This window comes from Delphinapterus leucas, chromosome 6 (assembly GCF_059928025.1).
Source record: "Delphinapterus leucas isolate spDelLeu-1000000601 "Yukka" chromosome 6, BTC_Dleu_Yukka2, whole genome shotgun sequence".
Taxonomy (NCBI): domain Eukaryota; kingdom Metazoa; phylum Chordata; class Mammalia; order Artiodactyla; family Monodontidae; genus Delphinapterus; species Delphinapterus leucas.
This window is the reverse complement of record NC_143134.1, coordinates 70,030,798-70,058,386: the sequence shown is the minus strand read 5'-3', so window position 1 is coordinate 70,058,386 and position 27,589 is coordinate 70,030,798. Positions and strand designations below refer to the sequence as shown.

Genomic DNA, 27,589 nt, shown 5'->3' with positions numbered 1-27,589 from the left:
AAGATCCTTCCTGAGCCCCTTCCTGTAGAGCAGTGGTCCCCAACCTTTTTGGCACCAGGGACCGGATTTGCGGAAGACACTTTTTGGCACCGGGGTGGGGCAGGGGGGAGTTCAAGCAGTAATGCGAGCGACGGGGAGCGGCAGATAAGCTTCGCTTGCTCGCCCGCCACTCACCTCCTGCTGTGCGGCCCGGTTCCTAACAGGCCATGGACTGGTACCGGTCCGCGGCCCGGGGGGGTTGGGGACCCCTGCTGTAGAGGGAGTCGGCTTCCCTATTTCATGCACTTGGAATCCATTCACCTCTCATTCATAGCACTTCCCCCAGTGGACATTTTGTCACTATTTGGTTAATGTCTGTCTCTCCTCCTAGACTGAAATTGGGACTGAGCCTCTTGGGCTAATAGCTCATCTCAGGGCTTTGCATACCACAGTAGGAATTTAATACATATTTCTTGAGTGATTGAATCCATCCATTCATTCATTCATTTTGGGGAGGGAAGTGAGTACCAATTCTTAAGTTGAGGCAGAATTTGCAGTTTGAATATGAAAAGCACAGATATTGTTTTCTTAAAATGCCTAAAACTTTTAGCAATTTGGATAAAATCGTTCTCTTTAACTAATATACAGTAAACACTGGAAATGACAGAAACATGTGAGAATCAATCCAGTTGTTGTTATGGCCACCACACTAATGAGTCCCTGTGCAGTTGCCCCTCTGCTCGGTTTGGGACCCACATCCAGGCCACCCATCCTGGCTCCCTGTAACGAGCATGTACCCTGTGGTTTCCAGGGAGACAAGACCAAGAGAATGACTGGATCTACACAAATCCATTACCAACCCAGGAAAATGACTCACAGCAAATGAACGAACCACCTAAAGCACTGCCCATGTTTAAGAAAAGGCCAGGCACATCATTTCTACACTCCTCTAAGAATTTTTAAGATGAAGGAATAGAAATATTTTGAAGCTATAAATAAAATTGGCATTTAAAAATAGCCACCAAATGGACACTGCAAATGCTTTTTCATTGGTCTTGAGTAACCAGTGCCAGAATTATCCGTACACTTGTTACCCTTATTACTATATACAATCAACACTATGTTTGAAGACCTCTGAGAATGAGTCAACAGGCAAGAGCAGTGCTCTGCCTTGATTATGGCCTTCTCCTTGTGCAGTGGGACGACTGCGGATGGATGCTGAACTGCGGATGGATGCTGAAGGGATGTGACTCTATCTGGACACTGGAGCTAGGGAACCGGCTTGAGAGTGTTTCTCCCACGTTTGGGACTACCATTTCCCATGCTGCTAGTTAAAAGAGTTTTCCTCTTCCTCCATTAAAACCTTGGGCTGATTCTCACTCCAAAACTTGCCTCCCATCTCATTCTTGCAAACTTGGCCCTTGCTGATTTCAGTATTAAGTCAGCAGAAACTCAAAAGGTATTTCTCATGCACTTCTGTGATCTGAGCAGAGGGAGACTGGTCCCAGTGGCTCATGTGAAAAGAACGGTGAGTGAGGCAGAGCCTAAGCACTGGTAGTGAAACTACGCCCCTTATGGTTGACTACCAGAAATTCTTGAGCTTGACTTACAGAAGATAAGGAACCAGCTTGTTAAAAACCCCTCTTCTTACAAACTGCCTTTACTGATTAAGCTTGCTTTAGTTGTTTTTATTCTTTTTTCCTTTCTTTATTTGCATACCCTCCAAGCTTCACATAGCCTAGGGTAATATATCACAAGACTTCTTAACCACCCCTATAGATAAAGCCTCTGACATCACAGGTCACTATAGTAATGGTGGGCTTAAGTTGTTTTACAAGAACGTGGAGTTGGATCCTGTCTAGTTCAAGCTGGCTAAGACTGGTTGGGATAACTAACCCTAAAACTGTGTCTGCACAGTTATCTGATGAACAATTTTTTGACTTCAGAGGGTCAAAAACTCCACCCTCAGATCATGCTAAGTACCTCCATTTTTGAACATGCATCCCATGAAGAAGCATGTAACCCAGATATGCCTGGGCAAAGTACCGATTACTTCACCTTTTCTCTACCTCCAATTACATTTCCTCATGACTAAGACCACCCTACTTCTTTATCCCATAAATATCTCAAGCCCCTTGCCTTTGGGGAGGTGGAGCTGAGACTTGTTCTCCCATCTCCGTACTTGGCTGCGTTGTGAATAAACCTTCTCTGCACCTCAGCATTTGGCTTGCTGTGCATAGGGCAAATGAACCTGGTTCGATAACAGTAACACCTAGTGTTCCAAGGGCTACCTCTGTGAGGTCAACGGGGAATGGATTCTTCCACAGGGGCTACACTGAGGTCAATGGGGAATGGATTCTTCCCCAAGGATACAAAGGGATATCCTTTACTCAAAACAGCTGCCTTAAAATTATTATCTTCAGTGCCACTTCCCTGGAGGTTAAGGTGACAAGCTCTCCTGGATGCCTGGAACTAAGAGGTTTCCCACAGTCCAGGACTTTCAGCACTATAACCAGAACAGTCTTGGGCAAACCAGATAGCCTTTGTGTGACCATGTTATACTTTGTCACCTTATTTACAAATTCATAGTTTGATTAGTTCCAAACTTATCAGTTTAGAGTGACTTTGGACAGAGAATTTGCTGACTCATCAGAGATAAATGATTAAAACTCTGGTCTGCAGCCAGAGTCATCATTCTACAGTCAACTGTGCTAATTCCTGTGAATGACTTGCAAAAGCTCCCCACTGCCTTCCAACTGAGCCCAAATTCCTTAGCTTGGTTTCCACAGTCCCCCTCAGACCCTCAGCCTTGGCACCCACTTTTCCCCAAGGCTGCTCTAACTTTTAGAACCTGACAGCACCCCCTGCCTTCTCACCTCCCATCCCTCCCCTCCATTAACTATCACAATCCAATCCCCTCCCCTCTGGGCCCCCATGAAAATGCCACCTCCTCCATAAAACATTCCAGAGTACTTTCCTTTTCCTTTATACTCTGATAGCATTTGGTCTGTACTGTTCTCAAAGTTCTGCCTTGTAGAAAACTCTCTGTGTACATTTTTTTTTTAACATCCTCTGCAAGTTCTCAGAGATCAGAAGAAATGTCTTAAATGTTAGCGTTTCTATTCCAGGACTAGCAGGTTGACTATCAATCCTGTTTTCCTTCTGAGGCACTGTTTTTTTCCCTTGTGTCAGCAAGTATTTATTGAATGTCTACTAAGTGCCATGAATTGGTAACTGATTCTTCATGTGTCTTTTTTTTTAATTGAGGTATAATTGGTGAGGCACACTTTTAATCACAGAGATTCTACATTCCCCTCCACACACCCAGTACTAATCTCAAGGATTCTGACTCAATATGAGGCAATTCTTCAGTGAGCCAGAGTTGAGAATTACTGTCCTGCTGCATAAAGATACTCAGGAAAGACTGGTTGAATGAATGCATAAACCATCTAACAAATTTATTTCAAAAAAAATGAGGCCTTCCTAGATCTCCTTCCTAATGGAATTAACCTCCTCTTGCTCTGCCTTTCCCCTACATTTCGATTATACTTCTGTTAAGTGCACATCATAATCCATCTCAAATTTAGTGACATGGGGGTATGCCTGCCACCCTGTCTAGTGTGTGAGCCACTGGGAAGCCAGGACGTGTCATGATCACATACACTGCACATAATAGGTTCTCAATAAATGGATGCTCAATTCAGTCCCTCAGAAAATCTTGCTATGCTGATTATAAGGAGTTTGGGTGATGTACGAAAACAAGGCACATGGGCAAAATCCATGAGCTTCTTCCAGTTCTGGCAGCAAAGAAGCACTTTGGGCTGCAAGAGGATGGATCTTTGATCACTAAACCCCTTTTACAGACGAGGAAACTAAGGTCTAAAAGGCTGAGTACTTGTGTGAGATCACATAGCACTTGGAGACAGGTTGAGCAGAGCTCAAGTGTCCTGACTACCACCAGTTGAAGGTTCCTCCCCTTCTCTGTTTAAAATAAATTCTAAGTCTTTACATCTGGGGTAACCCCCTACCTGCTCTGTCCACCTGTTAAGCTGCAGGCTGGTAGAAAGAGAAGAAGCCAGAAGAGAAGGGAGACCAGGCCCAGAGATGGGTGTAAATGTGTCTCTCACCACCTGTCTCTGGGAGCCAAGGCCAATTTTTAAAAATCTATGTTGTGTTATTTTCTTCCAATACAGTAACTAATCAAGGACTCACCATTACTTAGTAGATTTTATCAAAATGTTTTACTTGGTTTCCTCAAGTCCATTTTAATATAAAGGTATTCTATCATTTCTGAAAAAAGTCTAAGAATGCATTGTCACTTTCTTATAATTCCTACTAAAATTTCAGTGCCACTTTTGTTCTGGGATATTTACTACAAGTCTCTTTGTTAGCAACTGTATTATTTTTATGTGGAGATTTCTTATTCTCATCACTAACAATGCAGAGAAAAGCAGACTGGCCTATCTTTTTTTTTTTTTTTTTTTTGCAGTATGCGGGCCTCTCACTGTTGTGGCCTCTCCCGTTGCGGAGCACAGGCTCTGGACGCGCAGGCTCAGCGGCCATGGCTCACGGGCCCAGCCGCTCCACGGCACGTGGGATCTTCCCGGACCGGGGCACGAACCTATGTCCCCTGCATCGGCAGGTGGACTCTCAACCACTGCACCACCAGGGAAGCCCAAGACTGGCCTATCTTTCATTCAAAACAACTATCTTAAAACTACTATCTTTTGTGCTACTTCACTGGAGTTGTGACCAACTGTCCTGGTTTGCCTGGGACCAAGAAGTTTCCCAGAATGCAGGATTGTCAGGGTTAAAATCAGGACAGTCTGGGGCAAACCGGATGGTTAGTCACATCAGCTGGGAGTGCAGTTTGGAAAATAAAGTTTCCTGCTCTCAATCTCTGGCCTGCCCTCCAGACATACGCAATTGTGGGTTTGTGTGTATGTGTGTGTGACAATAATATAAACAAGCCAACAAACCATGTCTAGAAAAAGAGAAAGAAAATACACCCACATATTAATCATGCTTGTCTTTGGGTGGCAGGACTGTAGGTGATTTATTTTTTCACTCCTTTTCATTTTTCTATAATTTCCAAACTTTCGATAGTAAGTTCTTTTATACTGGTGAAACCAAAAGCTTGAGTTCTAAAATTTATGACAGATCATAATGGATAGATAAATAGTACCTATGCCAAGTTAGCTGTCTGTCCCATTTTCAACAAGCATTCTGAGATATGCTTTCCAGGGTAAGAGAAAAGTCTCAATTCTTACTTTTGGGGTTATTTTTCAAGGAATAATAATTTTTCATATCAAGGTGTCCCCAGCTGAATATTCCTAAGGAAGCAAACTGATGAAGTGGCCTGACTTTACTCCTGCCAGACCACAAGGCACTCTTCTAGCAAAGAGCCGGGTGCTTGCTGCTGACCTTTCTCGGAGAAGGGGCTGATCCAGAAGAGGGCTGGGAGTTCTGCAGTGTTGGGAGGTGGCAAATGAAGTTCCCCAGTGGAAATCGGCATCCCCTTGATGACTGTAACTGGCTGAGGGCTTTCCAAACTTACTTGAATCTAACGATAATGGTGATTCATTCCTTAAAACAATCCGTTCATCTGGCTCTTTGATAACCTGAGTGACAATGTGCATTAATCGTTAGTTGTAGTTTTTGCTTTGGTTTGCTTAATTTAGAGCTGGGGGCCAGGTGGGACAGGGAAGAGAACTGGGGGCAAGATGATAGAATACCTGCCACAGGGATCTCCTGCAAATAAAAGAGGGGTGGGACTAGAGAATACTAGAGACAAAACGCTCAGCAGTCAAGGGCAAGGAAAGATAACCAAAATTCTGTACATTTGGCATATATTCACAAGCCAAAATCAACTCATGCTCTGAGCTTTGGTTTGTGAGGATTGGAGATTATTGGGTTTGGGAAAGACATAATTTTTTAGACAAAATATTTAACTGCTATGGCAAAGGAAGCTTAGTGTACTCCATTTTCTTTGCATATATCCATTCTCATGTTGTAACATGGAAGTCTGCACCTTCACCTGAATAAACCAATCAAACTTTAAGAACAAGTGATTTACCATCTCATATACAAAGGTACTCGACTAGAGAAAAAGTAATGAAAATCCCTACTGATAAAGTAGATATTGGGCCTACATACACCCTCACTGGTGATTCATCCTACAAATGAAAAGAGTTTATGTGAAGGGAATAAGCCAACTAAAGCAAAGCAACTCAAGTTAAACTACGGGAATTCCATAAGCAGCATTAGCTAGAAATATACTTTCCACCACTCATGGGAGAAAGCACAATAATTGACATTAGACAGCTGGAAATAAATCAGTTTACAAACGCTACTTCTAAAATTACCTTTATGTTAGCTGCAAGGCTGTCAAGAGAAGAAGCTAGAAGAAAGAGGAACAGGTGTTTCAATGACTCATTATTACCAGTTACCCCTAAAGCTGCTGTTACACTTATTCCACAGCAGTACAAAAATATTACACAATGAATGAATTATCTGAGAACTTAAATGCTCCCTTGTAAATTATACCATCAACTTTAAGTCTTCCTGAAGTCACAGCAATTTATCTATTAGTTTTACTGTCCTCTTGAGGTCAACAATGAGGTTATATTAATGACAACACGTATGGATACAGGAAGAGTAAGCGGGAGTCTAAAGTGAAGCAGTAACTTCAGTAGCCCTCGGGCAGCCTGGAAAACTCTTATTTGCCCAGGTGCCCAGGGCCTAAAAGAAAGCCATTTGGCTCAATGTAAAATTCATACCCTCTGCCTCTTCTGGCATTCCCTTTATATTTGGTTTACATAAAATCCTACTTATGCAGAAACTCTTGAGTGTACTTGTCCAAGGTAGATACAAAAATGAATACATAAGAGCTTGGAAAAACAACACAGCAAAAGTGTAAATCATTATGATTACCCAAGTAATCATAATAAGTAAATAGACCTAATGCCAGAGAATGGTAAGAATTACTAGAAGTAATACACACAGATAAAACCAAGAATAAATGGGATTTTTCCAGGTTGAAAAAAAAATGCTTTTGAAATGAGTATTTGCAAGACTATGCTAAGGCCACCGTGGCTTCCCCCAGCATGACTGGGGCTTAGGCAGTGACAAGGGTCTGCTGATTCCCCAATGCCACTGGTAATAAGAAGGAAGATATAAAAAGGGATTGTTTAAAGGATGCTAATTGTCATATCCTCTGGGCACGCGCATAGGTGTGTGGGCATCTTGTCCCAGAAGCTCTCTTCCACCCTACTCCCAGCTGAGCAGGGAACTGGTTAATGCTAAGCCCCTTTTCAGCTATAACCATAAATCTGCCCTGTTGCCTAGGAACCCCCTTGCTACTGATTTTTGAACACTCCCTTTCACGGGGAGTTTGCCCTTGTTTCCTAGCTTCTCAAAGTGTAGTCCATGGACCAGCTGCATCGGTATCACCTGGAAGCTTGTTAGAAAAGAGGGATTCCAGGCCCCACCCCAGCCTTAGGGAATCAGAATCTGCACTTTAACAAGATCCCCAGGTGATTCGAATGCACACTGAAGTTTGAGAAGCACTGCTTTATTCTACCTTAGGCCTGAATGAATGAGCTGACAGGTGACCTAAGGAAAAGTCTGGCTTGGAAGCTACAGGGATTCCAAGGATCTGAGCCCCAAGGTCTGAACTTCTTCTCTAAATGTAAGTATGCCAAAAACTTGGTGTGTGACCTGTACACACTCTGTAACCTCTCTGGAACCTTAGTTCTCCACCTGCCAGGATTAAGAAAGACAAAGGCTGAGACCAATGTGATATATGAGTCCCGTTGTAATTGAGCTAGCATTAAGCCCAACTGTCCTCCCCGGGAAAGGACATTTCCTGTTGCTTGATTTCACAGTAATTGGGGAAGACAGTGCTGCTTTTATGGGCTACATGGGTGATTTTCAATCCAAAGGACTTAAATGTCAGAGGTGATGAAGCACTTTCTGCTTCAAACCCTGTCTTCTGTCCTTGGTTTGCTGCTGTAGAACAGTCACAGTGATTCAAGGACACCGGCTTGAGTTACCACAAGAGAATGTGCAGCCCCTTAAAAGTATAAACCTTTCAGCCTAACATAGGAAACCCTGTTGTCAGGGATGGTACAGGTCCAGTCTCACCAAGAGTCAAGAGAATGGGCCACCACCATCCCTTTCTAGCCTAAGAATTTTTATTAATTCAGGAATGGTTGAAATTCACTGCCCTGACCTTCAGTATTGACATGGTTCCTGTATTTCAATCATAAAGTAAAGGCCTCCCAGGGAGGTCTTAACCCAGTGCCTCTCAGTGTGTGATCCAGGGGCCTCCCCATGGGTCTCTAAGACCTTTCAGGAGCTCTGCAAGATCAAAACTGTTCTCCTATTAATACTAATCTCTTTTTCACTCTCTTTCTCTCACAACTGTATAATGGAGTTTTCCAAAAGCTACATGATATGTCATGATGTCACCACTCTGATGGTTAATGGAATGTGTGCTTGTATATTCTTGTATTTTACAAATTTCTCAGTTTTAATTTCTAACACTAAATATTGACAGATATCATCTGCATACACAAAGTTCACTGGGGTCTTCAATAATACTTAATGCAAAAGGGTACTGAAATCGAAACATTTGAGATCCCCTGCCTTGACCTCATTGCTTCAGACAAATTGCCTCTCCTCCTTTGCTGACATGGAATCTTGTAAAGTAAGTGTTGCATCTCCTGATCTCCAGCAATCCCCTGCTGCTTCCTATCCAGAGAAATGGAGAGTCCTATATGTTAGCTATCAGTGGTGCCTTAGCAAGAAGATTCCACCAGGACAAGATGCTCCCTGCTTTTCCAGCCCAGCCAGGGAACAACCACAGCTAGAGCACGCTCAGCGGTCACACTACCCAGAGCAGTCTCCTTCAACAGCTAGGGGAACTCTGAAACAGCTTCTCGGCTGACTCTGCTCGTGGGAACTCCCTCCCTGGAAACTCCACAGCGGGAGGGCACCTGAGAATTAGGCCCTGAATTTCCAAAGAAACATGTGATTCCTCAGAATGAAAGAAGACTTAGAGGTAGGTAGAATGCATTCGTTCCCATGGGGAAACTGTATAGGGATAACAAGAAACTCAAGTACCTCTTCTCACTGGAAATGGAAAGTTTGAAAAGTCAGATTTTCTTCTAGACTTCTGGGAATGATGCTCTGAACTGTTCTCACCAAAGGGCTTTGCACTGTCCACCTGAAAGGAAAGGAAAGGAATGAGACTTGAACCCACTGTAGCTTGTATTACCCTCTCCTCATTACCTGTAATGCCTTTCTCCCCCTCAGTCACAGTCATGCAGGTGAGAAAAGAGGTTGGAAACAGATTAAATCACAGTCTCCAAGTATATAAAATGTTATACCCAACAGGGAAACCTGTCTGTCCCTACCTTCACTGAGGTTAGAACACGAAGACATGGCCTAGCACTAGGCACAAATCATATTCTAACCACTGGTAAGGCTCCAGCCCAGAAAACAGCAAGTGACATTTACTTCACATTCTTTTAGAACCAGACAGAGTTTCATGTTCCTAAACAGTCTGAGCAGTACTGGCCTAGGTGTGGTCCTCCCTGAAGACAAGGGATTTTCACAAGGTGACATTTCAGCCTTCCACATCCCCTTCCAGTCTGAGTGTCTATATTCTTGAAAAAAAGAATAGTGGTGACTGTATTATTTTACTTAAGGTAACCGTATTTTCCTACACTGGACAACATGTCAAAATACTTGAAATAGAGACTCTTCCAGAATATGTATGACATAGAGTTGCTGGAGTTTCTTTGTAACATTGTTTATTTCTGTTTTTTTTTTTAAATTTCAAGAAAGCATGTTATAATATTACTCTTCAATCTACTTCAAGAAATACTTTGATTAGAATTTACAATCTTGACAACATCAGGTCCTCTACATTTTAATGCTGCTACTTAAACTTCAGATATCAGGAAATCTGGCTAAATAAAAGAGCACTTAGGAAAGAGCTTGGCACATTAGTAAAGACTGTATAAGAATTTGTTAAATAAAAGTATCAAGCAAGTTTTAATTCCCTAAGAAACCTTCCAAGATTTTAAGCTTATTTAGCCCATAATGGCATACACTAAAGTTGTATTTTATAAAAATTTATGTCAAATAATATAAATCAGACTCAGTAAACTCAATTCAACAATATTTGTATGAAGCCACGTTTAAAGAGTGATTGCTAGATTTTGCCAGACATTTTTACCCAGGTCACCATGAAGAAAACAGCTATCCTGTACTTTCTAGCCAAACAACGTCTCTGTTCTACCTACAAACCAACTCTATATCCAGTCATCTCAAAAGCACCTTGCCTTTGAGATTTACCATGCTTCATTTCTTGCGTCTAATGCACAAACATCATCATTAAGTCAAATTATCAACTTGACAATAATATCAACAGTTAACATTCTGAAGAATAAGTCATGAAGTAGAATGTGGAATGGTGTTCATGAAAAATATGAACTAATACTGGAAGTGTTTTTAATGTAATATTAACTGTAAATATCAAGAAACAAATCTGTATATACAGTATAATTACAACTTTGTGGGAAAAAATAAGGCATTATGAATACCAAAAAAAGGCAAAAGAAAATGTATCAAATTAAACAATGATTTTATTATTCTGGTGAACCTGTGGGCAATTTTTGTCTTGAACTCTTCTACATTTTCCTTTACTTTTATAGTAGTCAAAAAATCTTGAGACTATGAGAACAAGTGTGATTAAATTTGCCTACTATTTCCTGAGGGCTAAATCTAAAATAACTTTAATTAAGGGCTTTGACTGTGGCACATCATTGCATCTTCCTGCAGACATATGTTTCCTGCTCTTAAAAGTGTGGCCATTAAGCAACAACCTCACTAAGAAAACTCAAACCAGTTTTCTTAAAACAGATGAGGCTTTGGTTTCAGATAGGTACAGAGTATATGCCAGCCTTTGATATGCATCTTCTACCACTGACAGTTCATTGATTCTTCTGGACAGTGGCAGGTTATCATATGTAGATAACACTCTCTATTAATAATCTTCAGAAATTAAAAATAGGGATGGCAGACATTTACTAAGCAAGTCTTCTGCATAAGACATCTTTCCTGACAATGACTCTAGGAAGTGAACATAATTTAATCATAGCTGTCATTCAATTTGAATTTCCTCTATTTATTTACTTACCCATTTGTTTTCATGGTCCAACCTTCCTTTATTCCACCCTCATTCACACCCTCACCATTCCAAAGGACTGTGAAAAATAATTTTAGGCTCACATGTCTTACTACAAATGGAGGTTTGCTTTCTCCAGGTATTTTGAAACTATCTCCAAGATTCAGTTGAGCTGGCTGGTCCTGAAAGAAACGCCTGGTGAAATATGGAGAGGGCGGCCGGGACTGCATGCCTTGGGGCAGTCTGTCAAGATTACTCTCCCTTGGTTTCATCTTTATACTACTTAAGTGGAATTTTGGTCCATTTGATGTGGATAAAGGCCTTCGTGACTTACATCTTTCTTCCTGAAAACCCAAAAAAGAAACAATATTTTTAAAGAAGAAAACTCAATCAGAATATAACTGTGTTTAATGGAACTTTAACTAAGGTAGAAGATTGAACATCTCAGATTTATAAAACATGAACTTAAGGAAGGGCATTTTAAAATTTTTCTTCAGGTCAGGTTAGTATCACTAGTATATTTCAACTATTAGCAGTGAGATTTATTTGCATTATGAGAAAGTTGGAAAGTATCAGACACCCCCACCCCCACCCCATCATAGACAGATGATTGACAGATGTAGAAATATAGTGAGAGAGAGAGAGAGAGAGAGAGAGAATTTGGCATAAACTTGGGTCCAGCAATTTCACTTCAAGGAATTTATTATAGAGAAATAATTATGGCTATATGTATAGCTACAGAAATTCTTAGAACATTTCAAAAATTAGAAACCAACTATATTGGTGAGTAAGCACTTTCCTTTCAGCTCCAAACCCACCTTTCTACACTCAGCTTTATGATACCGGACCTGGCACTCTGCAAACCCCCCTCGGTTTTTCCAGCTGTTTTGTTAGGCTCCACCACTAGAGGGCGCTAGAGGGAGACCGTAAGACTAGAGGAGGAGGAAGGGACTGGGGACTTCCAGTTTTGCATTCTGTTCTTGTCAGCATCACCCCAGCAACCATTCTTCACCTTGACAGCAGCAAATGGCTCCAGTTTATAGTTTTTTCCTACCATAATCCAAAACTAGCCTCACAGCACCAGGTGGCCAGAGAGCCCCTTGCTCAGAGATTTGAGTCTAGACCCACAGGATCCTTCCTCCAAGCTCCTGGGACAGCAGCAATGAGCAGTGTCCCTCCTTAGAGATCTGAGTCCCAGCTCATCAGAGTCTCCCCTCTGAAATCATGAGGAAACACCCGGGAGAGCAGCCCCTCCCCACATGTCTGGGTGCCCTTTCTATGGGGTTTCTTCCTCCAATTTCTATGTTCTTGATGATCCAACCTCTTCCCTTTGGTCCCCCAACGCTAGAGGTGGAAGCTGCTTCCTGTAGTTACTATCTCCATCACTTCACTGTTCCCCATTTCCTTTCAGTCCTCCAACCCTCGTTTAGCCCTTTTTTTTTTACATTAAATCTTTCTGTTAAAGTAACAGGTATGGTTTGTTTTCCAGACTGGACCCTGACTAATATATCAGCTTAGTACCCAACAACAGAAAAATGAATTGCCAAAAATTATGGTACTTCTGTACAATGGCATAGTATGAAGCCATGAAAAATTGCCTGGCTTAAGCATACTTAAGGACATGAGAACACGTTCATGACATTCAAAGTGAAAATATGATATGAAATAATATCATTATTGTAGTATGGTCCTAATCTTCTAAAATTAAAACAATATGTGTATGTGTGTGTGTGTACAGAAGAATATATTCAAAAAAGTAGTCATGCTCATCTCTAGATAGTAAGAATAACAGGTAATTTTTATTTTGTCCTTTTTTCTTATCTGTATTTTCTAATTGTATAAAATAAATGGGATACTTTTGTTATAGGAAAACAATGAAAGCTATTATTTTTAAAAGTTAACACTTAAAAAAGTTAATATAGGAAGACCTATATTAGGAGATTAAAACAAGATTAAAATGGTGGAGTAGAAGAAAAAGAATAATAAACTGAAAGATCACTGTGCACACTTAAACAGATTGGAGAAAACAGTGGGTAAATAAGGAGAGACTAAAAAGCAGCTATTGCCTTCCTGAAAATTAACCACTGGCTTCCCATTTATGAGTTATGGTGCCCAGGGGACCAACGGACTTGCACAGATTAGTGACCCTTCTCATTCAGTATCTCTTAACCCAAAGCCCACATTTTCAAGGCATTTTCTAGGACTCCAGGTGAGGTCTACAAACTATATTCATTAACTCTCTATATCATTTTAGAAACGATTTTACATGGTTGCAAAATTATGGACAATAAGGTAAAACAAAAACAGAAAGAAATCAGGGTGAAGGGGAAATTGGGGCTGAACAAGAAAGTAAAATGAAGGTAGTGCTCATGGATGCCCCAAGACCCTCACTGTTACCAAAGGTGGCCCACAAATACAACTCTGAGCTTCAGCCTCAGCGCAGGAAAGAAGGAAACACTACTGTTGATAAAATCAAGAGTAAAAGTCATGGAACAACAACAACAAAAGCTAACTAAACGACACATCAAGCTTGTGATCGTAGCTTCTGGATCATTCTGTTCCACAAATTATGCCATGATGAATACATGCCAAACATACTCACTCTAATGTGACAGGCTGAACAAACAGTTTGACTATGGAAATTCAAACCTAGTAATAAGTTTCCAGGTTTCTGTTTGTCCAGTTGCATCTAAACTTGGTAAACCGAGTTTAGGCTGAAATTCTTTAAATTTGTGGAGAAAATTTCTAACATTTCTATCACTGGATTCTCGATTATACTTACAAGAAATCTGTTTCTATGCAGAAACACAGGTTCTCTGATGGCTGTCCTCGTAGAAAACTCTATTTTGGGAGCAATGCCCTGAAAATAAAACAGCATAAAAGAAACAAATAAAATGGAAAGAGGGTCTTTGCTCATCCTATCCTAACTTGAAATCATCCGAGAACCTAAATGCTCTTTTCTGTAGTTGGCATAATCTACACACATTATCTAAAATACATACATAACGAATATATATACAGTGAAATATTATTCAGCCTTTCAAAAGAAGAAGATCCTGCCATTTGTGTCAACATAGAAGAAACCAGAGGACCCTATACTAAGTGAAATAAACAAGACACAGAAAGGCAAATACTGCATGTCTCACTTATATGTGCAATCTGAAACAAATTCATAGAAACAGCTAATAGAGAGCTGGTTGCCAGGAGCTGGAGGATGGGGGAAATGGGGAGATGTTAGGGGATACAAAGTTTCAGTTAGGCAAGATGAACATATTCTAGAAGTGGAATGTACAGCAATGTGACAACAGTTAACAATACCATATTTTATATTTGAAATCTTCTAAAAGGGTGGATGTTAAGTATTTTCACCACAAAAAAGAACAAAAACAACAGTTTACAATGTTAAATGATGGATATGTTAATTAGCTTGATTGTGGGAATTCCCTGGCAGTCCAGTGGTTAGGACTTGGCACTTTCATTGTCGGGGCCCAGGTTCCATCCCTGGTCAGGGAACTAAGATCCCACAAGCCACACAGCACGGCCAAAAAAAAAAAAAAAAAATTAGCTTGATTGTGGCAATTATTTTACAATGTATATACAAAAATAAAGGTGTATACCTTAAATATATACAGGTTTTGTCAATTATATACCAACAAAGCTGAAAATAAAATACATACATAATAAGAATAGCTAAACACATATAATACTACATATTATGTGCCAGAGCCCAACCAAAGGGCTTTGCATATATTAACTCATCTAACCCTCACAACAACCCTGTGAGGTTGGTGCCAGTAGTATCTCCACTTTGTAGATGTGTAAGCTAAGGTACAGAGAATTTAAGCAACTTGTCCAGCTAGTACTGGCAGAGCTGGTAATTGAATCCAGGCATTGCAACTTGTGTCCCCGCAGTTAGCTACTCTATTTAAAACACTGGACCATGGAACTGAATGAGATTACCTAGGGGGAGGGATGGATAGAAGTTCTCCTTCCCTACCTACCTGCTTTGAAAACATGCTTTATATCTCATACAAAATATTTATACTCATTTCCAAACTCTTCATTTTGTTTCATTGATCAATACTTCTTTTTCTGCTCGGTACCATCCTATCTAAAACATGGTGATACATACATATATATATATATATATACATACATACACATATATATACATACACATACATATACCCTATCCTACTTAATTCTCATAGTGCTATAAGGAAAGTACAGTTATTAACGTCAACCCACTTAATAAATGATAAAACTGAGAACTGGACAAAAACTTGAAACAACTCTAATGTTCTTCATAGGTGAATAAACTATGGTATATCTATATAATGGAATCTACTCAGTAATAACAAGGAACAAGTTACTGATACACACAACTACATGGATGAATCTTAAAAACATTGTTCTACGTGAAAGAAGCCAGTCTTGAGTGGTTACAGACTATGTGATTCCATTTATGTGACATTCTCAAGAGGAAACAAAGTTTTAATGACAGAGAACAGATTAGTGGATTATGGCAGAGGATGTGTCTATAAAGAGATAGCATGAGGGAGATTTGGGGAGTGATGGAACTGTTCTGTATCCTGATTATGATGGTGGTTTCACAAATCTATACATGTGTTAAATTCATAGAACTGTGTATCAAAAAAGTCAATTTTACTGTATATTTAAAAAATACAATTATTTTTCTTTAAAAAAAACTGAGGCAGAAAGAGATATTAAGCAATTTTCCCAAGGTCACATGTCTTGTAAACGTCAAAACAGGTATAGGACTTGGAGCTGAATTACACTGTCTCCAATTGACCCCATCCAGTTACCTGCAGCCCCTCTGAACATGACCCTTTGCTCTCCTCTCCCCCAGAGAACACCGCCTGGCCAGGTACCCCTTTGTTCTGGGGACACTTTCCCTTTCTTCTTGTTGCCAATCCAAATCCTACCTGTCTCTTGAAGCCTGGCCTCACCCTCTCCCCTCCAGGCACACCCATAGTGACTTCTCCCTCCAGTTGCTAACAGCTCATTTCACTTATATAACATACTCCAAGTACCTGCAAGAAGAATTTGCATCGGCCGAAGCCCTAGAGGGAAAAGGAACCAACATGCACTGTATGTTTAGACAGGTACCAGGTGCTCCTAGAGGCTTTCACATGTGCGATCTCATTTAATCCTCATACAACCTGTGTAGTCGACAATTATATCCCACTTTAAATGTGAGGGAACAGGCTTGAAGAGGTTAGTCTGTCCAGTGTCACACAGCTGGGGATCAGTAGAGCCAAGAGTTGAAACTCTGTTGGACAGCAAAACCCATCCTCTTTCCATTACCTCATGCTACCTCTCAGGGGGCTTCATGGATGAACTAGTCAGCTCGATTCCTGTGCATTCATTCATTCCGATGCACATTCAGTCCTGTACATTCATCTTGTCTACAGAACAGGTCCTCACAGGCACAACCTACCTCCTCAGCTCCCCCTCCTCTTTTTTTTTTTTTTTTTGCCTCTAGAATGCATAGTATGCCCATAAGAGTGTTAGGCCCGGACTGGTGACTCAAGATTTCTGGGCTTATAAACACAAGAGCCCAGTTGCTGCACAGAGTTGAATAATTGGGGCGGGGGGGGGCGGCGGGGAGGTGGCGTTCCATAAAGCATGCACAATAACACGGCCGGCACAGCCTCACCTCCAGTTATCAAGACTGCCCACATGAAGAAGAGGGTGGGGGAAGGGGAGTTTCGGGGTCCACAGCACCACTGGTGGAAATCCAAAACCTCATGGGTGCGCGAAGCCCCAGGTCCCCAGCGGCCCAGCTGCCTGAGCCTGAACAAGTTATCTCTTAAGCCACAGACTGGTGTAGTCTTCTTAATGCCTCATGGAGAAGTAGTATTAACCATTGAATGACAGTTTAATAAAATATAACAGCTCACATTATTGTGCACTTAACTATACACCAGATATTATGCTAAAGACTATACATATATTACCTCATTTAACCCTCCTAATAACCCTATAAGGGAAGAACTATTACCAGTCCCATTTTACAGATGAAGAAACTAAGGTACATGGAGACTAAGTAATTTACCCAAAATCACACAGTCATTCAGTGACAAAACTGGGCTTGAACCCAGACCACCTGAGTCCACATGTAACCGCTATACATGCAGCTCCACTTTGCCTGGAGAAGACGAGGAGGGTCCCCTACCAGTAAGGAATCCACAGCCTGTAACACCATCTTGTTCACCTATTTGACCTCCACTCCTGGCAGTGACTTCCAGACAATACGGAGGAAGGTATTTTTCATAGAAGTACTGATTTTAGCATAACAGTTTAGAGCTGAAATTTACAGGCTCTATCTTGTGCAATCCCCTCAGCAACGGGATGGTGGTGATGATGGTTAGGTCAATAAATGTATTTAACAGTAGGATTTTCCTAGAATCACTGCACTAAAGAAAAATGGAAATTATTAACTAAAAATTAATAATTAAAAAAATACTGTTTCTGCTTAATTTACAAATTCAGCCTTTACCTAACAAAAAACAGATTATATTCCCCTCCTCAGAATTCTTGACCTCAGCAGGAAAAGGAGGCAAAAAAGGCTGTTAGCATAACAAGTGAAATGAAATAAAATATGGAAGTACAAAGAAAAAGTCACACTTTATTGGAGGAAATAAATCTAATTCTTAATGAACTAAGAAGAGAAAATAAATGAAGTGAATGATTTGCCTGACCTGCACATGTCATTTATTCTCATATCCTACAACATTAATGAAAAGAAATTGGACCCTGGGCTGAAATAAACATGAGAGATTTAGCATCATGCAGTGACCGAGTGCAAACTTCGAAGCCCGACAGGCCAGCATGAGAATCCCTGCTCCATTGCTCACCAAGTCTGTGACTCTGAGTACCTTTGATAAATTCTCCATGCCAGCTTCCCCATGCCTAAGATGAGGAAAATAATAGTAGCCACCTTGCAGGGTTAAGGAGGATTGAACAAGATCATCCATGTAAGGAGCTCAGCACAGTGCCTGGCATCTAGCGAACATGCAATGAATGTCAGCTATTAGTAAAGCTTCAGCAATTGGTTTTATTTTGCTTTATAGAACATACAGAAATTGAGCTCCTCTATCTTTTTACAAATTGTTTAACGTATACTTTCATTAACTTCATTGTAAGAATTGATACTTTACCTCTAATGCATGAAGATCTTTCCCTGCAGTTTTAAAGCTCTTTCACTTATGATTACCTGCATTTATGAATAACTACAAACACAACTTCCATAGGTTCTTCTCCCTACTTATGCCCATAAAGTTAAACAAAGATAACATTTGGGAAAATATGAGAAAGTGTGTTTCTTCTTGTCTTGATACTTAGCTGGATACCAGCCCAGTGTTTGTAGATAGATTTTATTTAATAGAAAACTTGGGCAAACCAAAGTTAATATAAAGAGTATCTCCCACCTAATTCTCACTAGTTTTTATCCCTTTTTGCTTCTGAAGAGCAAAATCCCAATAACTCAACATAATAAAGACAAGCATCTCACAAGTACCATGGGTATAAGTGATACACAAAGAACATCTCTGAGAAAAAAAAATGTCAGTGATATTCACCAAACCTTCAAAGATTATTGGAGGACTTATGCTCATTAGGAATTCAGATTAGGAGAACTTTTGATGAATGCCTGCTGTTTGAAGTGTTAGAACTAGAAGTCCTGTCATCATAAACATCCTAGAAACAGGGGTCCTGCATGTTATGTATTCTGCACAGTACTCTCAACAAAATGGAGACAATAACACTTTATTAAATTATAATAATGGTGATTCATGGGGCAGTAACAGAAAAGTTGAGTATTAAGTATGCTTTTTATAATTCACAAGGATGTGGCCCTTAAAACAGAGGTCATCCAAGTGACATAAAAGTAAAGAAAATTGTCAGAGTTTCTGCAGTGTTAAAAATCATCCCAGATACCATCAAAATGAATATTTTGAATTTGGGTTCAGATAATGCCCCCCAAACAGTTAGATAATCAACTAAATAACTGCTGTATCTTTTAAGATCCTTCAATAATATCAGTCTGTGAACCTCTGACAGTTTCCCCTCCATTAAGTAGAGACCATAATATCTGCCTTGGCTGACTTAAGAACTGTTATGAGGAAAATAAGATATCACATGAAAAAACCCAAGCACAAAATAAGTGAGAGGTAGCATTATTACTATCACTACTCTATTTTACTATTATTATTACTAAAACAATAGCTATGATTAAATAAACGGATATTAAATCTTTCAGTTAGTCTGCATTAAGAGGAGATGAAAAAACAGACACAAAAACAAATTTATGGTTACCAGAGGGGAAAGGGGGTGGGGGAGGGATAAATTAGGAGTTTGGGATTAGCTGATACAAACTGCTACATATAGAATAGATAAACAACAAGGTCCTACTATATATAGCACAGGGAACTATATTCAGTATCCTGTAATAGGGATTTCCCTGGTGGCACAGTGGTTAAGACTGCCTGCCAATGCAGGGGACACGGGTTCCAGCCCTGGTCCGGGAAGATCCCACATGCCGCAGAGCAACTAAGCCTGTGCACCACAACTACTGAGCCTGTGTTCTAGAGCCCGCGAGCCACAACTACTGAGCCCACGTGTCACAACTACCGAAGCCTGTGTGCCTAGAGCCCGTGCTCTGCAACAAGAGAAGCCACTGCAATGAGAAGCACACACACCGCCATGAAGAGTAGCCCCCGCTCGCCGCAAGTAGAGAAAGCCTATGCACGGCAGCGAAGACCCAACCCAGCAGATAATAAATAAAATTAATTAATTCAAAAAAAATCCTGTAATAAACCATAATGGAAAAGAATCTGAAAAAGAATATATATAAATAATAACACATTATTATATATAATATATATAAATAATAACATATTATATATAATATATATAAAACTGAATAATTATATATATATATAACTGAATCACTTTGCTATACACCAGAAACTAACACAACACTGTAAATCAACTATATTTCAATTAAAAAATTTTTAATTAAAAAAAGAGGTGAAAGAAGAAACCTTTTTATAACTATGTGATGGTGTGAATATGGCAGTGACTTAGAATGGTTAGATAAGACTCCCACATCTCATGCCTGACAGATCTCCATGGCTTACGTTATACAAGGATAAAAGTCTGAACCAGTGGAAGACTTCGGTGCCTGGATTCTGCAAATTCCTTTTTCTAAAGGAAGAAGAAGAAGAAGACTATGTAATGCTTAACTCTTTCGGAAAACCTCGGTGATCTCTTCTGAGTGGCTGGAGAGATCAGGGAGCCAGTGCTGAGTTATGCAGTGAATTAAGACATGGGTAGGGGCTTCCCTGGTGGCGCAGTGGTTGAGAGTCCACCTGCCGATGCAGGGGAGACGGGTTCGTGCCCCGGTCTGGGAGGATCCCACGTGCCGCGGAGCGGCTGGGCCCGTGAGCCATGGCCGCTGAGCCTGCGCGTCTGGAGCCTGTGCTCCGCAACCGGAGAGGCCACAGCAGTGAGAGGCCAAAAAAAAAAGACATGGGCAGCTGATGATTAATACCTGTGTGATCCAGTTAATAACTTGGAGCCATGAGAAGCACAAAACTAAACTGGTTTGGCTGCTCCCACCCTTGGTAGCAGTAGCAGTAGGAGCAAGGTAGGCTCGGCCATGACCAGAAGGAATGTATGCGTGTGTATGAATGTGCCTGCTCACGGGCCTGCAGTCACAAAGTGACGTCCTTAAGTATGCAAGGTCCCACAGCCTGAGACCTGGCCACATTTGGGAGGGTGAAGGTGAGCTGTGCCATTTGCTTTTTTTTTTCATGGTAAATTGGAATTTATTACTGGGAATGGTGGGATGGGTTAGTAAGTATAATTGAACTATACAGAGTGGTCGTTAAGCCTGGAGATAATAGACAATTGTAGTGAAAAGTCATATCAACAAGCCATTTATTACGTATATCTCTGTCACCAGGCCTTTATGGCCATCTGTATATTTCCATATTTTGAATGCTCATTAATAGTGAGGGAGAACACTGACCAGAGCTTTATCTCATTCTTGTTAATTTCCTGAGTGTAGCTGTGGCACAGGGGTGAACTCGCCAAAACATGGGTAATCCAAGGAAAGGATACGGGGCTGGAGATAACCACAGTCTCGGCAATCTTTTCCCCAGTAACCAGGGGTGTTTAAGCCTAATTTTGAACTTTAAAATAATTTTTTTGTACTTAAGACCTTTTATATAATGAAAAATGCCTTGATCTGTATTCTTATAAATGGTGCTAAAATATGGTACTCCTACAGGAACCAGGGCAATCCACAGTAATGTTGGTTACTTCGAGTATTTCGATGTGGGAAGAAAGCGAAAATGAATGTATTTAATGAAAAAAAAAAAAAAGACTCCCACATCTCAGATCAATAGTGGGAATCGGTATCATTTATTATTTTGAGTGGGGCACCTAATCAGGGCTGCTGAAGAGAACATCAGGGGCACTAACCAAGATGAAGTGATCTGCCCACAAACGGGTCCTGTCAGGAAGAAAATGTTCAGGTCCTGAGAATTCCTCTCCCAACAGAAGCCCAGCTGGGCACAGATCACTTACCGGAAAACCTTCAACTGTCTTCATGAGCACCTCCCTACACAGCCCAGGGTACGAAGGTGTCAGCCTGGGTACAGGGAAGAGAAAGTCCCGCGTGTTTTCTTCATAATAGGCCAACTCTTCCCACGCTAGAAACAAAGGAAAAAAGGCATAAGCAGATTTATGTTCTGAAAATGATGTATCTACAACCCTGAGTTCAACAAAATAAAAGCTTAGACAAGTGATGGCAGAGACGGCACTCAGATAAAAATAGACATTTTGATCACAGCACCTGTTATTCAAGAGGCAACGACTTCTACTACTTTTTGTCTCATGCATAATTTTTAAAAGCCTTCCCAAGTCACTGCAGAGAAAAAGACTACCTAAAGGGTTGCTCCACAAAATAGAACAAAAGGGAAAATCTGTCCATCCATCTCTTTCCATCCAACATCGACAAATGTTTTCTAAGGAGACAAATGTTTTGTAAGGACATACCGTGGGCCAGGTCCTAGGGATAGAACAGGCAGACAATGCCCTGTTCACTCAAAGGTTACAGTGTAGACTAGGGTTCCATGTGTTCTGTGATGTAGGAATGTCAGCATCCCAATGGCTCAGAGAACAGCCAGAGCTGTGGTTCTCAGCAGTACTGGTAACAAACCCAGGGACATTTTGGAAATTTGTGGAGAAATTTCACAGGCAGGAACCAAAGTTCAAGGTATCCTGCAATGCTCAAGACACTCCTGCTCGACTATTTAACACCCTACCAGACATTCTTTCAGGCAAGAAAACTTTTTATAGTTATCTGAGCCTGGAATCTAACTGTTACATATAAACACAAAGCATTTTTTTGTACGACTTAAAAATACACTGAATTTTCAGGAATACAGGTACCAGGTAAATTAAGGAACAACTGTACTTTGCTTTGTTTGGATATTTACCAAGACCCTTTTGGCATTTTGAAAATCGTATCACATCCAAATATTACATTTTGCTCAACATCTACATATTAGTATACATGTCATTTTATTTTAAATCATTTTCCTTTGTATTTCTCCTTTATATTATGGCTGGAATACTATATATTTTTTGCAGTGACCTATATAATTGGTTATATTAACTGTGAATATTATTTCAGTATGGTAAAAGAGATAGTATGAAATACTCATTACCAAAAGATCATCTTGGGTGTAATATGATTAAGAATCACTGAGCTAAATGATGGAGAAGGTGCCTTCTACAAAACAGGTGCTATACAAGTGGTTTGGACCAAGAGTGGCCCCTGTACAGAGCACCACCAAAAAATTAACTGTAGTCAGTGAGGTAGCTTTGATACTGACCAGGGTTCCTGGCCTTCCCCAATCAATAGCAATTGACTAGAGGACAGATAAGAAACTCAGGCAAGGCTTTATTGGGGCCCCTGCGACCTCAGGTGGGAGCAAAAACAAATGTTTCCCTTGCTTGCTGGGTCCCAGACGCCGGACGAGCTGGTTCCTTATAAGGGGGTGAGGGTAGGGGTGTGTCCAGGGATCAGGCCAGAGGGTGGCTTAGGTGTTTTGCCCACCCCTCCAGTGGGGTGTATTGAGTGCAGGCGGCATGCTCAGGACCCTGCATTTGCTCCCCGACACCCTGTTTTTGCTCCAGTCTCTTCAGAAGTGGCAGGTGGGTTTTTTGGTCTCTTTGTATCTTTTGTCCAGAATTTGCCCCAACTACCCATGCACGCAGTTATTTTTAGTCCCATATAGTTTCTTTGTATTTCGTTGCTGGAGGATAGATGTGTCCAGGTGCAGGCATTGTAGCAAAGGGTCCCAGGTCCCAGCCTGTCTCAACTTTACTGTTTTGTGACTCCTATTTTATTTGTCTGAAGAATTCTGATGAGGGTATATTTTGGTGCATCAACTGTAGAAAATAACTGACCTTACATCAAATAATATGATGGATTAATTTCTTCCTACTTATTCCATTTAATATGAATGTTTGGATTCTAACAAGGATCAAAGTGCAAAAAGAATGTGTTCTACATTTTTCATCATATTTCTTTCTCTTCTTCCCTTCTCAGACATGCTCCAGCCACAAAGGACTGATGATGTGTCTTTCCCTCGTCTGCTCTGCACTTCCTCAGCTTATGCTATTTCTTACAAAACATCCTTTCTTCCTCCCCATCCTGCTGAAATTCTATTCGTCTTTCAAGTTTCACCTTAAGTGTCTTATAGTATCTCCAAAATAACAGGTCCAAAATAGAACTCTTGACTTTTTTCCACAAATCAGCTCTCCTCTACCTTCCCATCAGAGGAACCAGTACTAGTTACTCAAGCCAAAAATCTAGGATTTATCCTTGATTCCACTCTCACTCCTTACATCAATCCATTAGCAAGTTCTGTTGACTATATCTCCAAAATAAATCTAAATTTTGTTCCCTTCTCTCTATTATTACAGCTACCACCATGGTCCAAGCCCCCACCCTCCTCTCTCCTGGACTGCTGCCATGACCTCCTAGCTGGTCTCCCTGCTTCCATTCTTCCTGAACTCAAATCTATTCCCTACACACTGTGAGGTTACATCAGATTGTGACTTTCACGTGGTTAAACCTTCCAATAGGCTTGCCATCATATTAGAATAAAATCTAAGCATCTTATCCTAGCCTTTAAGGCTCTGTATAGTCAGGCCTCTAATCACCTCTCCTACTTCCTTTATTATCACTCTCCTCCTTGGTCATTCCATAGCATCCCTCCTGCCCTTCTTGCTGTCCCTCAAACACACCGAGGTCATCTCTACCCTAAAGATTTGTCCGTCTTTGGACTTCCCTGGTGGCGCAGTGGTTAAGAATCTGCCTGTCAATGCAGGGCACATAGGTTCAATCCCTGGTCCGGGAAGATCCCACATGCCACAGAGCAACTAAGCCCGTGTGCCACAACTACTGAGCCCGCATGCTGCAACTACTGAAGCCCGCCTAGAGCCTGTGCTCCACAACAAGAGAAAACACCTCAATGAGAAACCCGCACACCGTAACGAACAGTAGCCCTAGCTTGCCGCAACTAAAGAAAGCCCGCATGCGGCAACAAAGAACCAACACAGCAAAAAATTAAATAAATAAATTTATACATATATTTTAAAAAAGGTACTGGATTTAGGGCTCACTCTAAATCCAGGATAATCTCACCTTGAGATTCTTAACTTAATTAGCATTATACATTCCATGATCTGTGATACCAGCTCAGCAGTGCTCCCCACACTACGCTGGTCTGCACAAACATCGTGTGTTTCCGATCGTATGTTCCTATTGGGAACAAACACCTGGTATGATGCTCTACACAGTGGGCTTTTCCTTTTTCCTTTCATATGTTTTTGGCTAGTTCTCGTCACTGCATCCAAAATGATAGCTATTACTTACTATTCATACATTTAGCAAGAATTAAGATAAAAATGAGAGGTCCGAGAATTGGAAGTGAGTTATCTGCTATCTTTGGCATCACTGGAATAAAAAAGAAACTGAAATAGGCTTAGAGAAACAGAAGGTTGTGAAGCTTCTCAATTCTATCTCTCTGGTTTGGTCATTTTCTAAAGATCCAAACTACCACCCAGTGTGAAAATGTCAGCACACCAAGGGGATGTTACAGCAAGAGCCTAGGTTATAAATAATAAATAAACATGTGCACAGGCTGAGCAAGTCTCATAAGCCAAGTAAAATGCCTGAAAGAGCTTGGTGTTCTTAATAGGCTAACGGCACAGACAGGGACATCGTCAATGCCATTAGTGAAAAACTTCTCCCTGAAAAAGGAAACAAATGAGACTTTAAGAGAAATAATAATTTTAATAACGATACTGCTTCTAGAAACATCTAATATTTAGAGAGCATATCAGAATTGACAGCTTGCTTCCCCATATGGAGTCTCACTTGATTCCTTCTTTACAGATAAATGAGGCTCTGAGAGTTGAAGACACTTGTCATGATGCCAAATGGCAAAGCAGGAATTCAAAACCAGATCATCTGAGGCAGGAGTTCTTTCCTTGCTGATGCCTAGTAAACATCACTATGAAGTATAAAATCAAGCTCTGGGGCTTCCCTGGTAGTGCAGTCATTAAGAATCCACCTGCCAATGCAGGGGACACGGGTTCGAGCCCTGGTCCGGGAAGATTCCATATGCTGCGGAGCAACTAAGCCCGTGTGCCACAACTACTGAGCCCGCACTCTAGAGCCCATGAGCCACAATTACTGAGCCCGCGTGCCTAGAGCCCGCGCTCCGCAACAAGAGAAGCCACCGCAATGAGAAGCCCGCGCACCACAACAAAGAGTAGCCCCCACTCACCGCAACTAAAGAACGCCTGCGAGCAGCAATGAAGACCCAACGCAGCCAAAAATAAATTAATTTAAAAAAAAATCAAGCTCTGATTCACGGAATGGGTGCCCACTAAAAAAGAGCATTTTACAGCTGGACTGAATATACATGACTTATCCCAAAGTAGAAGTTTCTGTGTAAGAGGTCAATAAAAAAAAAGCACCAAGCTCTCTGTCAAACAGAATTATGCTGCCCTCCTGTGTCTATTTGCTTTTTCCCATCTTTGTAAACTGAAGACCCAGAGGAGTCTTTATTACTTCTAAGCCAAATCATTGGATCTCTTCATTCTTTAGAAGTAAAGCTGTATGCAAATCTGAGGTACTTGTATCACAAACTTAATGGTCATAATATGTCTTTTGATTATAGTAAGTGTGTTTGAAAGTGCTATGAAACAATATCAAATACAGTAATATCTACAACAAAATGAAAAGGTAACAATTCGGCCAAAGAAGAATTGTTCCCTGAGAACCTAAATGTGGCCCATGGGACCCCACAGCACAGTCCACTTGAGACTTTAAGCAAATAATTTTTACTTAATTAGCTAGTATCAAGAACCAGCAGATCAAGGCGGCTCACCATCACCACTCTGTACCTGGTGCCACTGGCATACCACCAGGAAATGGCACAGTGTAGGGCATTTTCTAAGTACACCTTCAATAAACATATGTTGGACAAATTAATGGATCAATCTGTAATGCATCTGAAGCTAAACAAAATTAATTATATCAAGCAATTCAAGTTTAATTCCACTAAAATTACAATCTGAAATTGAAGGATTGTAGACAAAAGGAAGACAAGTACAATAAAGCCCCCACTTTGTATCTGATTAACTTCTGAGTTATAACCTGTAAGCATGCACCCAGCTTCAATATTCTCCAGTCATCACAATTTTGAACCATTCTTGCAACCTTCTCACAGGTGGATTTCCGGTCAAGTAAAAAAAAAACTGGCAGTCAAAAATATACCAAATTTTAAAAAGTTGCAGGAAATATACATTCAATCTATATATATACATATATACATGAAATATACATATACTAAATATTAGACATATTTAATATTTATGTATATATATGTGAGTGTTTGTGTATATGTCTATATATTTCAGAATTGGTTGAATATACTAAATGCATTATACATATTAAATGCATTATAAAAGGCCTAAGAAAGATATACAACAAATTGTTAATTGTAATTATTGTCGGAGGTTGTTGAAGAATGTGAATTTTTACTTTTCGTTTTATATTATTTTGTTATTTACAATTTTTACAGTGAGGATATTTATTATAGATATTGGGTAATCTTTTTAACTCACGAAAAATTAAATAAGATCAAAATGGTCCTGCTTCTGTTTTGTTAGCATACTAAAATATAACTTGCCAGTTAACAGTGACATACGTTTGAACATAAAATTGGGTCAAATAAAAAACTTATGGAATGGGGCTTCCCTGGTGGCACAGTGGTTGAGAGTCCGCCTGCCGATGCA

General features: G+C 40.6%; 1 protein-coding gene across 7 annotated transcripts in view; it reads right to left on the bottom strand.

Moving 5' to 3' along the window:
- The window catches only part of SPATA6L (spermatogenesis associated 6 like), a 72,801-nt gene that overhangs the window by 22,317 nt on the left and 22,895 nt on the right, over positions 1-27,589 (bottom strand). For 6 of the 7 annotated variants that reach the window (XM_089913237.1, XM_089913231.1, XM_089913232.1 and 3 more), the window contains 6 exons: positions 21,794-21,918; positions 13,959-14,036; positions 11,281-11,520; positions 9,106-9,208; positions 6,345-6,379; positions 5,404-5,600 (listed from right to left, as the gene is read on the bottom strand). In XM_089913237.1, the coding sequence (XP_089769363.1) occupies positions 5,404-5,600; positions 6,345-6,379; positions 9,106-9,208; positions 11,281-11,520; positions 13,959-14,036; positions 21,794-21,918 (778 nt within the window). The remainder of the gene's footprint in view (positions 1-5,403; positions 5,601-6,344; positions 6,380-9,105; positions 9,209-11,280; positions 11,521-13,958; positions 14,037-21,793; positions 21,919-27,589) is intronic. The other variant, XM_089913233.1, reaches the window with a different exon arrangement.